Below are 15,252 nucleotides of genomic sequence, written 5' to 3' on the forward strand. Positions count from 1 at the left end.
CAATTGTTCTCCATCTCTGCTGTAATATGTTAATAAATAAAATTATTTGCGCAAACGGCTTGGTATTATTAAACGACACAATGATGACGTTCGGTGTTTAGTGCGACCTGTAATTAGATTTGGATTAAATTTGGAGAAACACATTATTTTTTGCGTCTTTCAAAACAATAAAAACAAAAGCTTCGGCCGACGGCAACAGATACAAAAAACAGTAGAGCTTTAGTATTCCGAAAATATTTTTGTATATTTATTGTCATTGTGGCCTTCCAAGGAATGTCAATCACAATCTCGATTGTAATCAAATTTCTATTTCGAAAGCTGCGTATAAGAATTCTTACAAGGTAAATTTTCACTACCTACTGATTCGAGTTCATTTAATATAGGGAGGTGATTTTCCCGATTTCCGTGATTGATAAACCTTGACAGGTTTCTCTATAAACGATAAATAAATAAATAAAAAAGAAAAGGAAACGAATTTCTTACTGAAGACTTATATTATATTACGTCTGATCAAAGTGAAAATACAACCAATGATGTTTTAAATTGGGGAAACCCGACATTTTTGTCGACAATATCTTTATATATATAATTCCCCCGTACGTGTGATGTCACCATACTCCTCCTAAACGGCTAACCGATTTACGTGCGGTTTTCAGAGAAATATAGATCTTTGCGCTGTGCGTGTTCGTAGATATTAAAATCTTTAATCGAATGTGCAAAAAAGAAGTTAAGGGCATAAATGTTTTATTCATCGATCTACCAGGGTTGCATGCGAGGAGAATGCACTTGCAAAAAAATGCAAAGATGTTGTTTATTTGTTTATAAAAAAAAAGATTTTTTTCGAATGTTTACAAACAGCATTTGTTTTTTATGGATCTTAATCAGATTCTTTCCTTAAATTCCTAATAATTTCTGCCCATTTATTTCTTTTTATTGGAATTTTGGGAACACCAAAATAATATTAAATTCAATACATTTCAAAAATCGTATTCCCACATAAGTACACCCCTTTGTTTCTGAGAATACCGGAGTTTGACGTTTGCAAAAAGAATGCCATATTTGAAAAAATATTTATTTTATGTTTTGGAATTCGTCCATAAACAAGTACCTACCTAAATTCAATATTATTTTAATAATGATTTTTTTTAGTTTTGGGATTTAATCACAAACAAGTACTTCTAAAACGAAAGTTGAGTTTTACTATAGTTTAATTTTTTAACGAATTCGGTTTAACTATCGTTCTACTATCAATGCGTTGTTTCACCTGCGTTTTTACTTAAGTGAAATATAACCACTGTTTTTTTTTAATTCCAAATCTCAAAAACATCATGTTTTGTTTATTTTTTTGACTTTGCAAACGTCAAAAAGGTGAGCAAATTAAACCACGTGACAATATGGCATATTTAAACGTAATCAAATAATAACGTCGGTCAACAGAATCTAAAAATAATAATAAAGTTGACAATTTCATATAATAAAAACCAAAAAACAAAACCAATATTTTAATACCTTATTTGAAAACAAGAATGATAAGAAAAATCAAAAGACAACAAAATACGGTAATCCAATAAGCTCTGAAATATTATAATGTAGGCATAATATAATTATAGAATTAAGAATAGTCAGAAGGAGCGTAAAATCATATTTGAGTGCATCGGACTGTGTCCAACAAACCCCCAATTTGCCCCACTTTCGCCGCACGCATGCGCGAAGTTGCCGCGTAATGTAATCAGATCCCAAAAAATATAATCGAAAAACATTTGTGTTAATAAATATTAGATAATAAAAAATAAAAAAACTATTTTTAATTTTAACAAAAAGAAATGTCAAATGTCACTTAGTATATAGTCTATCGAAAAATTGGATATCGAAAAAACGTTTGCTGAACCAGCTAATGGCAGGCAAGCCAATGTTCGGGCAGGACAACGTCTGTCGGGTCCGCTAGTTTTTTACAATTCTTTAAAAAGGCGTCAGGGAACATGACTGCGGTCGAACGTTGAAAACAATATATTTAGCTAGAATAATACTCATAAAAGTTAATACTTGTTGATACGCGTACTACGAGACCTGTACAAAATGTATTTAGATTATATTTTACTTAACTTTATCACCTTGCGCTGTCCTCATTTTAATAGGTACTACTACACTATTGTGAGGGCATTGTTAATAATATTTATTATTAGATATGCAAAGCGAACGTAAACTAAAAATACGTTCTGTTATACAAAACATATTTCATATACAGTATTAATGCACTACTTGGAGGATAATAAATAATTGTTATTAAAAAAATATAAATAAGTTTTTTTTTTTTTTTAAATCCAGTAACAAGAATAATAAAAAGAATATATAATTAAAGCATAAAACAAAATGCCCCGGAACGTTTTGATCATAAAAAGATTGACTCTCATGAAAGGCAAATTTCCTTATTCAGAAATTTAAAATGAGTAAGATTCATAGAATTTAGAAATACGAATTCCCAATTAACATTTGAGTGTTATAACATATCATAATTTTACGGGTAGGTTTTCAATTGTATGTACATAATATGTACGAGTATTGCTGTAATCAAATCTAATATAATCGAATGTAAAAAAAAAATCGGTTTGTGGTCAAGTGGCTAGTGTTGCGGACTCACGGATTAGAGATCCGAGGTTCGAACTCCACTCAACCCTAACTTTATCTCTACTTTCTAATACTGAGTTATTTACATCTCGTTGAAAACGGCCACCAAAATTGAAATATTTGCGTAAATTATAAGAACGCTAACATTTCTTTGAAAAATCATAATAATAATGAATTGCTTACAAAATATGAGGTATTATTTAAATTCTAAACTGGTTGTTCCCTTTATTAAAATATATACTTTAATTACAAAGCAGTTAACACTTGATGACTTATTGATGAGCTTTCTAAATAACATTGTCGATTGTTACAAAAGGGTGGATTTTTCATTATTAGAAAACATACATAGGTTTACGAATAACAGATAAATAGAAATTCACAAATAAATTTTAAGTACCTACCTACTTACATATTTTTTGTTAATATGACATTTGTATACATTCAGCATCGTGTATTAAAAAAAAAAAACTGGTCAGACTGAAAATGAAATAAAAATCTTAAATCCTAAATGAATCTCATTATAAATCATTTAAAACTGTTTCTACCTGACTTTATATCAGATCGAGAAGAATAGTACGGATATTAAAACAGGTGTTTCATTATTACCACTTATAAGCATATCAAAATAATATTTATAACAATGGAGAAAATTCTGTGCAAATGAAAAAAATATAACTTCTGTTTATTTTCATATTATTAAACGGGGTATATTGTTATCAGTCCTCGGGTTAAAGAAGTAAAATTTGAATTTAATAAACTCTGCGCCATATAATACGATACCGTTGTCAAATAGTATTGTGGATTGTGGGTGATATCAGATTAAAAATTTAATGTGTATTTTTTTACTATAAATTCAATGTTTACAGTGAAGTCACACTAATGTTGAAATTACTGTATTTACTGCCTTATTAATTAAACGACATTTATTACAGTACTCAATATTTTTTATACAAATGTTATTTATTGATTTGTGATAAAATTTTAATAAATTCGAATTATAACGCAAGGTATTGCGCTAAACGTCAATTCAGTTGTATTATCAATTTATATAAAAGTCTTATCACAGCGTAAATATATTTGCGGTACCTAAATAAAGATAATAAACAATTTACTGATAAAATATAACATCCAAATGAAACGGTATTTTTTACTGTAATTTCAAGGATGCTCAAATTGTGTTTTATAAATGTTAACCATTTTTTTTTATATAACCACGTACCGACTTTTCTATGTCTACCGGTTTCAAGACGTACCTGTCTCTTCGTCAGGACAGCAATTAAACCAACATGCAACAACATAGAAAAGTCGGTGGTTATATACAAATATTTAATAACATTTAGTAAAATGTTTGACCACAATCTTGATGCTTTAAATATTTATGTATTTTATAATATTAATATATAAAAAACGGCACCTCTTTGTTAACTTGTATATTAATTTGAATGTGATTCTACAATCAGATTTGCCAAATATTCACTAGTTCAAAGGGGTTGTTTTCGGTAGGTAATAAAGAAACTTCTGCCATTATTTGTCAGATGCGATTGGGGCATTGTGGTATGAGATTTTGACTCCCATATGTGTGAGTGCCTTCTAGGTAAGGAGGATCTCAACCACATATTCATCTACTACCCTACAAATGATAAACTCCCTTCCATTCTCCCTAAACTATCCAAAAACTCTACCCCTTATTAACATTTAAGTCTTACTAAATTATCCTAAAATTCGTGCCCTTAAACATCTATTAGAATGGAAAAATATAATATATTACGAATCCCGATAAAAATATATAAAATAGATTTAGAAAAATTAATTGTATTTTCAAAATCAATATGGATATTGTGGAGAAAAGTTTTCATACATAAAATAAATTATTAAAGAAATATGTCCCTACAAAAACGCGACATGTTTGGCTTTGATAATTGTGACATCAAGATTCGTGACGATGTTCTAGTTAAATTTAAACGGTCACAAACAAAGTTCGAAATTTATACGAATCGTGACATGGGGGGGCGTGGCCAATGCAATGGGCCGTTTTCGTGGGAATTCAAAATCAATTTTTAAAACTATTTTTTATGCTACTAATAAGTAGTAAAAAAAATGTGATATTCCCCTATTCTTCAGTACACCATATGTCCGAGATGTCCACACATTAAAACGGGTAAATCACAATAATAGTGATACGAAAAGAAAATGCTATTTCGAAACAAATGTTTTACGTATTAGTCACAAAACCCAAATATTTAAACATAATTAAGAACGCACAATATTATAATAAAATTAATGAAGACGTAAGTATCTCAACCATTTCGTATTTGGTATTTATGTATATTATTTGTTGTTACAATAAATATATTTACTATATTTGAAATAAAACTTCAGTAAATTTGAACCAACGTCTATAAATGAGGTTAAAAAAATTGTTGCGGCATTACCCAACAAACAATGTATATTAGATAAATATATTTACTATATTTGAAATAAAAATTCAGTAAATTTGAACCAACGTCTATAAATGAGGTTAAAAAAATTGTTGCGGCATTACCCAACAAACAATGTATATTAGATCCGATGCCAACATGGCTTTTGAAAAAATGCATTAACGTATTAGCTCCATTTTTAACAGATTTATTTAATACATCCATGGAGCGCAGCATTGTTCCGAGAGCCATAAAAAAAGCAAATGTAACTCCACTTTTAAAAAATTCCCAACTAGATGTGGAAGATCTTTCCAGTTTTCGCCCTATTTCAAATCTTCCCATCGTATCAAAAATACTAGAAAAAATAGTTTCTCACAGGCTCGTTAACTATATCGAGCCTAACTATATCGAGCGGAATTCTTTATTTTCGGTAAGGCAATCGGCATACCGACGTTTTCATTCCACGGAGACGGGAGTGATAAGAGTACTGTCTGACATTATAACGTCGGTGGACTCTGGTAATCTGGTGTTGATGGCTCTTCTGGACATGAGTGCTGCATTTGATACTGTAGACCATAATATTTTGCTTGAACGTCTGGAGAAAACTTATGGTATCCGTGATCAGGCACATATGTGGTTCAGTTCATATCTTAATAAAAGAGAATATGCAGTCGTGTTCCAGGGTAAAAGCTCAACCAACTTTCGGGTGTCTACAGGAGTGCCTCAAGGGTCAGTACTCGGACCACTTCTCTATCTCCTTTACACTAAAGATATAGAGAACATTATCAAAGAATGTGGATTGTGGTCGCACTGCTATGCAGATGATACGCAGATTTATTTTTATTGCAAACCAGGCGAGAGAAGTGTGCTTGTCAATTTAATTGATGGATGCATCAAGAAAATAGGAAACTGGATGGCTGAAAACAGACTAACATTAAACCCATCAAAAACTGAACAACTGTGGGTGGCTTCAGCCAGACGACAGAATTTGATCCAGGATACGGCCCTACCCAATGTAGGGAGTGCCGTTTTACCCACCGTTAAACTACTGGGAGTTTTACTCAATTCTGACCTATCTCTTGACGCTCAAATTAGTAGAACGATAAGTTCATGCTTCTACCAGCTGAGACAAATTAAATGCATACGCAAAAATTTGCCGGTTGATGCCGCCCGTCAATTAATAAATGCGTTTGTAGTGTCTAGAGTCGATTATTGTAATGGTATCTATGCAGGTCTACCAATGAACAAAATGACTCGCCTACAATCTGTATTGAATGCCGCAGCGAGACTTATTTTCGGAATCTCTAAGTTCAGTCATATCACTCCACTACTTCGGGAACTACACTGGCTACGTTTTCCACAGAGGGTCGAATACAAACTCTGTTGGCTTATGTATAAGTCACTGCACAACTCGGCTCCGGAATATCTAAGGGAACTATGCATTCCAGATGAACTAGCTGACAGGCGTCTCACGCTTAGATCAGCTACGTCTACGGCGAGAGGAAAAGTTATTATACCTCTACGCAAACAGCGCACTAAATTTGGTGAGCGCGCATTTGCGGTCGCAGGCCCTATGGCATGGAATGCTCTACCAGCAGAGGTGCGAGGCTGTGAAAGTGAAGTGATGTTTCGAAAAAAACTTAAAACCCACTTGTTCTCTAAATCATTTGAATAAATCCGTAGCACGTGACAACAAAATAAATTATTTTAATTAAATTACAAATTTAAAAGCTTCAATTAAATTAACTTAACAATAGAATCACCATGTAAAGCGCCCTTGAGGTATTTTATTACGAAAATGGCGCTGTATAAGTTATCCACAATAATAATAATAAAAACCTTGGACGAGTGATTTCGAATTGAAAACTACTCTCAGGTAAAATTCTTGAAAGGGGAAGTTGAGTGGAAATAAGTTCGCCTCTTTGTGTGGTTGGTGGTTCGTTTGCCTACCGAGTTGAGATCCTAGGTTCGACTTCTAGCAGAGTAGACGTGAAATATTGATATCAAAGATGGTTCTAAACTGAAATAATTTATTGTACCTGAACGGGCACCGGAACGTAAGTCTGGGAACTTTACCTTAAATTTGGCCAAAATTATCAAAATACGCTGCGATTAATTAACACTATGCACTACTGATGATGATTTGTGTATATTTTAATACTAAAGACAACATACAAACTACTTAAATGTCAAACGCCAAGTTCGATTAATTTAAATCTTATTGGATCAAGAGAAAAATAATGGAAACGCGGATATTTAGTTACATGACTTCTGATTTCTAGCAGACCTTCAAACGTCTAGTCTAAATGAAGTCACTGGAACAATTTCTAGAAGTTTCTATATTATCTACACTATTTCTCCGAAATGATAAACTGAGGTTCCTTGTTGGTTTTGGCATATTTGACACATTCGGGTGTACCTATTATGTACAATAGCGCTCTTGTTAACAAAAGGCGTAAAATACTTGTAGTGGTAATGCAAACATGTATAATAATACTATGGACTAGGCACACACCTTTATTTATTATTTTTAACCACAAAGGTTTGTAAAGGATACTTGGCCGGGTGGTAGATCTTCAATAGAAGAAATCTTTAATTAAAATTTATAATAAATGAATTGAATAATCAAACTATGAACCCCACTTGGTTACATAAATATACAGCATTCATTCACCCTTTAAATTATTGGTAAGTAATTCATATTGTCAAAAGCATATTTGTAGGTATAAAAAAACATGTGAATTGATGGTAGGATCAGGAGTAATTGTGGTTTCTTAATAACTTTGTGGGTTCTACATGATTTAATTTGTCACTATTTGATTGTTGATTTCAAAAAAACCTAAAAAAATATAATATTAAAGGTTGTAGGTATTCCTTCCGGGCCTTGGAACGGGGTTTATACTTTGTCGTGATCGTAGAACAATGACGGATGTGCGAAAAATGTGACATTGACTTTCTTTTATATTTAATCTAGAAAAGGTTGAAGAAAATCACATACGTCGTTAACAAATTACAACAGGGATGGAGAATACCTTAAATAAGGGAATATGGAAGTCAAGGCATTTACAGGGCTTATGACCTGTCATTGGCTGGTTTAAGTGGCCACTTTACACACTGTGTTATATTCACCATTTTGCCTATGTTTGAACATCCATATTTCTTCAATTCTTCCACCTGTGAAGTTAAAGAGCTGAAACCTTTATTGTTGTGAAGAGATTCATCTGACTGAATTATTTCACATACTAGGCAACGCCTAAAAACCATTTTTCAATTTTTAAACTTCTTCTTGGACCATTTGGTTTCATTACAATATTTGAGTTTGTCCAAATGTTCATAGACAAAAGACTGGATTTCACCCCCTCGTCGTTGTTTTACACTCATGACAATTTATACCCTAGTTGGCTAGAGACCTTTTGCAAGAAAAATAATACTGGTTGTAAAAAATGTTGGATAAAAAAAATACAGTCCATGTATGCGTAACAATAAGTTTTCATTTAAAACATAATAGTTTGCCTACTAACACAAACGAAGCCTCATGTTGGTAGACTAGTAGAATTTTTATGCTTACTTAGTTCACCGACAGACACTAACACAAACCCGTAATAAAAAATCTGTTTTTATTTATGTGAAAGTACTCTATCCGCATCCAATGACGTATAGGGCGCTGCATTAGTACACCAGCGCTGCTATTCCGAACGCTCTAGCGGCCGTGGAAAACACTTTTGTCTCGCGTATTTTGTATGTAAATACGCGAGACAAGGGTGTTTTCTACGGCCGCGAGAGCATTTGGAATATCACTCCTGCAGCGTATTTCGATCATCACATCACATTAAGGTCATGTGACCACGCTTCCTATTTATGAATGTTGCTATTTAAACAACCTTTCCCATCAGGAATCAAACCTGAGACCTCAAACGTGGTTGGTGAAAGCACCGTACTTATCTCCGCTCGATGTCCTTTTTCAAGATTTTTAATTAAAATTAGACGTCGAAAACACTCGCCCAGAATTCTGAATATAATTCACAAACAGAACTGTATCCTTCATCAGCTCGGTCACATATTTTTTTTAATAATTATAGTCGCAAAATAGATAATATTTGTAGTTTCTATTATGACGAATAACATAATTCATAACGTTTCCGACAGTTTATTTCATGAGATGGTATATAGTTCTACCATATTAAAAATATAATATGACGATATCCAAGAGGCATTTCCATGTCCCACTATAATGGGTGAGTAGTGAGTAGTGAGTAGGATCGTAGAATGGAGGGGTTCATGATTCGGTATCGAATTTCAATAAAAATAGACGGTCCTTTCGACCTAATAATATATTGTCGTTTCAATCGGTGGCAGATGTTGTCCTAGGACCCATATAGGACACAATGCGAACTCACATTCGGTTTATTTCCGATTTCTATAACAAATCTCAAAATAATATCACCACCAAAAATATTCATTTACTTTGGGTATCTATACTATACAATGCACTAATGCTTCATATTTTATTATTAAATAATAAATATGTACTGTTCAAACTTCAAACACAGCACATTTTGCGGCTGAAATATACCATATGAATTATGCCAAAACTTACTTTAAAAAAAAAAAATTCAATAAAAACCTTTATTAGCATAAAAAAACAAAATATACAGTAAAAAAATGGAACACTTAAGGTTGAACTTGCCAAAAAAGAGTCTGGCTCTTGTGTTTGGCAAGTTTACAAAATGTTGTAAAAAATAAACAAAAAATGCAAAACAAAATAATACAATAAATAAAATACTAAACAATTAATTGAAAAAAATGAGAATACTTAAAACTAATAACAAATAAAAAAATAAAAATAAAAAAATCACAAAATTTATAAATTGATATATGTACACAGGCACATATTATACATACATCATTATTTTAAAAATACGGTTAATGTTAATTAATCTTTTCTTTAATTTATCCTTAAATTTTCCATAATTTATTTCTTGACGTAGATTTTGTGGTAAATTATTGAAAATAATAATAGATTTGTTGTAAATTAAGAATATACATACTTAAATTTAAACATATATTATTACAATAGAAATGAAGAACATTTTAAATAAGAGAATATGGAATCTGGGCATTAACAGATCTTATTGGCTGGTTTACGTGGCCACATTCATATAATTATTCGTTCAATTAGAAGCCCATTAGAGGACCATGTTTTTGTTTCAACATTGCATCATTTTAAATATTGTAAATATTATCCCACGCCAATGCCTAGACTTTCAAAACGCTTTCTCAAAAAATATCGCGTTTCTGTCATTGAGGTGCTCAATGCTTTCTGTCGAGTTTTATATTATTACTGTAAAATTTAAATATTCATGTTTATTTACCTGCAACGGGGGACAGCTTCCGGATAACGCACCATCTGGATTTCCACTAGAAAAAATAATAACATTAAAAATGACAAAGCGTTGTTGGAGAAAGTCCAGAGGGCAACTAAAATAGTAGTGTCTCTAAGAAAGAGCTTGGTTTGAGTTCACTGGAAGAGCGGAGGCAGCGTGATGACTTGATTAAAACATTTTATATAATGATGTACCAAAGTTGAAATCAATGTTCATTATGAATAATAATAATAAGAGATCATTCAACGCTAAGTACTTCTTTCTCATCCAACCCCAAGAAGAACTTCCTGACAAACCGAATTGTGGAGCAATGGAATGGCCTTCCCGAGAAAGTAATGAGGAAGTTTAGTGGTTTTTTTATTTTTATTATTTGTTAATAGACTTTAACTAACCCAAAAAATATTTTTTTTATTTTTTTTATACAGACTGTTCTTTAAACCCTGTCACATCCGAAACCACGATGATCATTATAAGCAAGAAGACATATTGGCACATTAAAATAAATTTTTAGATTGATCAAAATCTTAAAAAATAAAATATTTAAAAAAACAAATAGTTGCTTACTTCTGCAGGGGAGAAACAAGGAGGGGGAGGGGGAGTCTTATACACTGTCAACCGCACGGTCACCCCCACGGTTCTCCAATGCAGACGTAAGCAACCATTCGTTTTTTAAATATATATTTTTTTAAATTTTCTTTGTTCTAAATATTTTTTTAAATATGCTAATACGTTTTCTTGCCCGTACTGATCATTGTGATTTTGGATGTGACAGGTTTTAAAGAACACCTGTATATCGTTTTATCAGCGCTATGATTTTATTAAAATATTAAAATAATAATTATTATTTTTTCATACATTTTCAAGAAACTTCTTGGTACAATTTAATACCCTAATTTTTACTGCGCGTAAGAATACATTTTTTTACATTCAATTTTCCTTAGGACTGAACTTTCCCATTGGTACACGCTCGGTCAAAGATTTTAAAAACCACTTGGACGCACACATAAATTTTTAATGTTATTTTTTTAAAATTTTATCTTTAAAACACAGTTCGTTAGATGTACACGCATCAGCTTTATAGTGCATAGAATTATTATCATGATAAAAAAATCTAGAATTTAATTGTGTATCCATGCAATTCTTTACTACATATGTGAAAATATCGAATTTGATTGTGCAAATAGATTAATGAAATAAATAAATACTAGAAAAGAAAGCGTTTAGAGAAATTCTACTTCCTCTCGTTTCAATAAAAACGATATTTTGAGTTTACCCAAATGTTTGCAGACAAGGACTGGATTTAACTCCTAAGGGAGTTAATCAAGATTAACATGTCACAGCAGAGATGGAGAACATTTTAGGGAAAGGAACGCGGATGTTCTACGTTTATGACTGTTATATGTGGACACTTTATACACTGTAACATTCACCATTCTGTCTATATTCGAACATCCACGTTTCTTCGATTCTTCCAACTGTTGTTTTTTTGTAAGCTCTTGGGTTGAGAAATGGGAGATTCTCAGCGGTGCCCCATAATATAGTGACCGATACTTGCAAAATTCTCGTCTTGGAGAGAATGTGCAGAATGCTTGGTAAATTAAATTTGACATATTGTCCAGGGAGCCCAACGTCTCTGGGTATGAACTGAACTAATATTTTGTGCCATCCTTTCCCATCAGAGGGAATAAGTGCTGCTAACCCTAGGTATTGAAATTTTTAAACATTATGCCTACATAATAGCAACCCTTTCGCTTGAAATTATTTATGAACCTTTAAATAAGAGGTGTACATGCATGATTATGGGATTTGATTTGATTTATCTTTTCGTGACTTATATGAAGAGCATCGGAGTAAAGAAATTTAAAAAAAAAAAAAAATAAAATTAATCTGACGTTATAACATTTATAATATTACAATAATGGACATAGGCCATTATCATTATAATTATGACAATATCGTACCTTTGTACGATATTGTCTTTAATTTTAGGGCCTTTGCCCTCCACGTAATTTGCCAAACACGCAGTGAATGTAGTAGAGTTTTAAAAAAAAAATCGCGGTACATATATCGCGACTTTTCTGGAATTTAACTCTTTTCGTAAAATTGAAAATTTTAAACAGTAACTCGTTTTTTGACAAAAAAATATTTCTTTTAAGTATGAGTGAAACCTATAGGAAGACCCACGGTCTTTAAAACATGAGTGGAATGTACATTTCACTGTTTATTTTTGTAAAGCTAAAGAGCTGAAACCTTTATTTTTATTTTTATTATAATCAGTCCATGTTGGTGTTAGCTTCAATAGTATCTGTCCTATCAGCACGATGGTTTTACATTTTTGTGCAACTACTGTGGTGTAGGTCTAGATAAAGTGGAATTTCCAAGTTAGTGTAATTAATGTCCTGTAATTAACGTAAGATACGGGTAGGTCTCGAAACCGGTAGACATAAAAAAATCGACAAGTAGTTATATACAAATATTCCTATCATTTAGAATTATAATATGTCATGTCGACCTTGCGGGGAATCAAACCCGGAACCTCCAAGCATGGGATCGGAAACCCAAAGCTCGAACTTGGAACCCTGCTCCACCACAACTTAATTAACATTTTCTACAACGATTACCTACTTACGAATTTTACAAACACCCAACATTGAAATATTTGAATAAATAATAACAACGCAAATACCTAGTATCTAAATGAAGAAGAAGAAAAAAATGTAGGTATTCTTTTTTACGGTTTCATTAATATTGCCCACCTTGTGGTCTAATGATCGGCACGTTTGCCTACCATGCAAGAGGTCTCGAGTTTGATTCCCGGCATGATCGACATGAAATATTTATTTTAAAGGTGTTTTTACACTAGAATATTTTATAGTCCCTGGACAGGCACCGCGTAAATATGCGTAGAACTAATCATCTTACTTTCATGTTACAAAAGTGATCAAAATACGCTGCGGTTGGTGTACCAATGCAGTGCCCTATGCACCATTAGGGGCATTAGGTGCGGAAAGCAGTGATAATTATTACTGTTATTAATATCTTACGATATTATTTAAAGTAGGTTGTTCGACATTGAGGCCAAAATATCTTCGTGGAAATGCAAACATTTATACTTTTAAATGCCGAGTCACGCGATTCTGGGTTGTAAGTTGTAACCTATCGCTAGAAGGCTTCGCAGTGTTGCATTTTGTAATAAAATTACTATTGCTGACGTCATTAAAGTGTGATGTTGATCTCACGCCAATTAGATTAATAAAAAATTTTAATGATTGAAAAAGTAATGCAAAAAGCAACAAAAGACGTCACAAGCGTATGAATTGCAAATTGTGAAAACAACAGTGAGATATCTTTGTTGAACCCATTCTCAGCATCGGACTTTTGAGGTAGGCGAAGGTCATCGATACTTTTCGGTACCTAATGGTGCATAGGGCACTGCATTGGTACACCGATAGCAGCGTATCTTGATCATTTTTGTTACATAAGATAGTTACTATGCAGGTTATGTGCAGTTCTGCATGTAGGCACATTATAAATGTACACTGTATGGTCAACTATATTTGTATTATAATTATGTGCAACTGTGTGACCAATTTTCAAAAGTAGATATATTTGAATAATATGTATTACATTTACATTTCTAGTAATATTATAAGTTTTGTATGATTAGTTATTTTATGTTATGTATAATTTTTATGTGACAACATTTACAATAACAGTATTATGTGGAAGCCTCTAATTGGACTTTATGATATGTATTTATGGTATAATTGTATCTTATAAATTTATAAATGTCTTTTGGCTTTCCGATGAAATAAAATAAATAAATAAGATGATCAGTCTTGCGCTTCAGGTGCCAGTGCAGGGACTATGAAATATTATAGTGAAAAACATCCTTTAAATAAATATTTCATATCAACCATGTCGGGAATCGAGCCCGAGACCTCTTGCATGGAGGCAAACGCGCTGACCATTACACCACGAGGCCGACATTTTTATAGGTAGGCACTTAGGAACACATACTTAATTGAGTACCATTTATACCTTTTTCAGCCTTTCCACCCAATAATTATTTTTATAATTAATTTATTATTCACGTTACCCGAGGTGTAAAGGGCACTCACTGTGTATTGGTACACCAGCCGAAGCATTTCTTTATCATCTTTGTTACATTAAGGTAACGCGATCAGTTTTAGGCTTCAGGTGCCCAGTCCTGAGACTGTAGGGTAAAAATACATTTTTTAATAATTATTTCAGTCAACCATATCAGGAATTGAACCCCATATCTCTTGCATGGTAGGCAAACGAGCTGACCATTTTATAATATACTGCTAAGATTATAATTACTTTATTTATAGCCCCCTATCTAATAGCCCGATACTTTATGGATCATGGGCATCAGGGCTGGTATTCTGAACGGAATTGCGCGCGAAGAGATCGCTCTGTTAGCGTGTATTTAGTACGAAAATATGCGTTAAAAATGAGTTTCCTACACGCGCCTTTGCGTTTAGAATACCACCCAGGACTCGGAGGGAGAGATCTAGCAAAATGAGAAGTCTCGCCTTCCACATCGCGGTCAGGCTCTTTGAAGACTTGGGCTTGGAGGGCGAGAACTAATTCACGGGAACCCGTCACACTAGACCTTCACAGGTTGCAATGACGTCAGGATATATATAGCACTAATCCCCACTTCAAATAATACGAATACTTTATTTATAAAAAAATGCATTTACAAGACACGGTGAAGTGGAACACGATACAGCTGTTATAACTAATAAAATAAACATTGTATTATGTATCAGTTGTAATTTTCGTTTTTTATTTAATAT

General features: G+C 32.6%; 1 protein-coding gene across 6 annotated transcripts in view; it reads right to left on the minus strand.

Moving 5' to 3' along the window:
• The window catches only part of LOC148278283 (uncharacterized), a 91,719-nt gene that overhangs the window by 74,920 nt on the left and 1,547 nt on the right, over positions 1-15,252 (minus strand). For all 6 annotated transcript variants that reach the window (XM_088231675.1, XM_088231679.1, XM_088231677.1 and 3 more), the window contains exon 3: positions 10,415-10,460. In XM_088231675.1, the coding sequence (XP_088087801.1) occupies positions 10,415-10,460 (46 nt within the window). The remainder of the gene's footprint in view (positions 1-10,414; positions 10,461-15,252) is intronic.

The sequence above is a fragment of the Micrasema longulum genome, unplaced genomic scaffold (genome assembly GCF_059751315.1).
Source record: "Micrasema longulum isolate JH-2025_06_02 unplaced genomic scaffold, ASM5975131v1 h1tg000900l, whole genome shotgun sequence".
In the NCBI taxonomy this organism is placed as follows: domain Eukaryota; kingdom Metazoa; phylum Arthropoda; class Insecta; order Trichoptera; family Brachycentridae; genus Micrasema; species Micrasema longulum.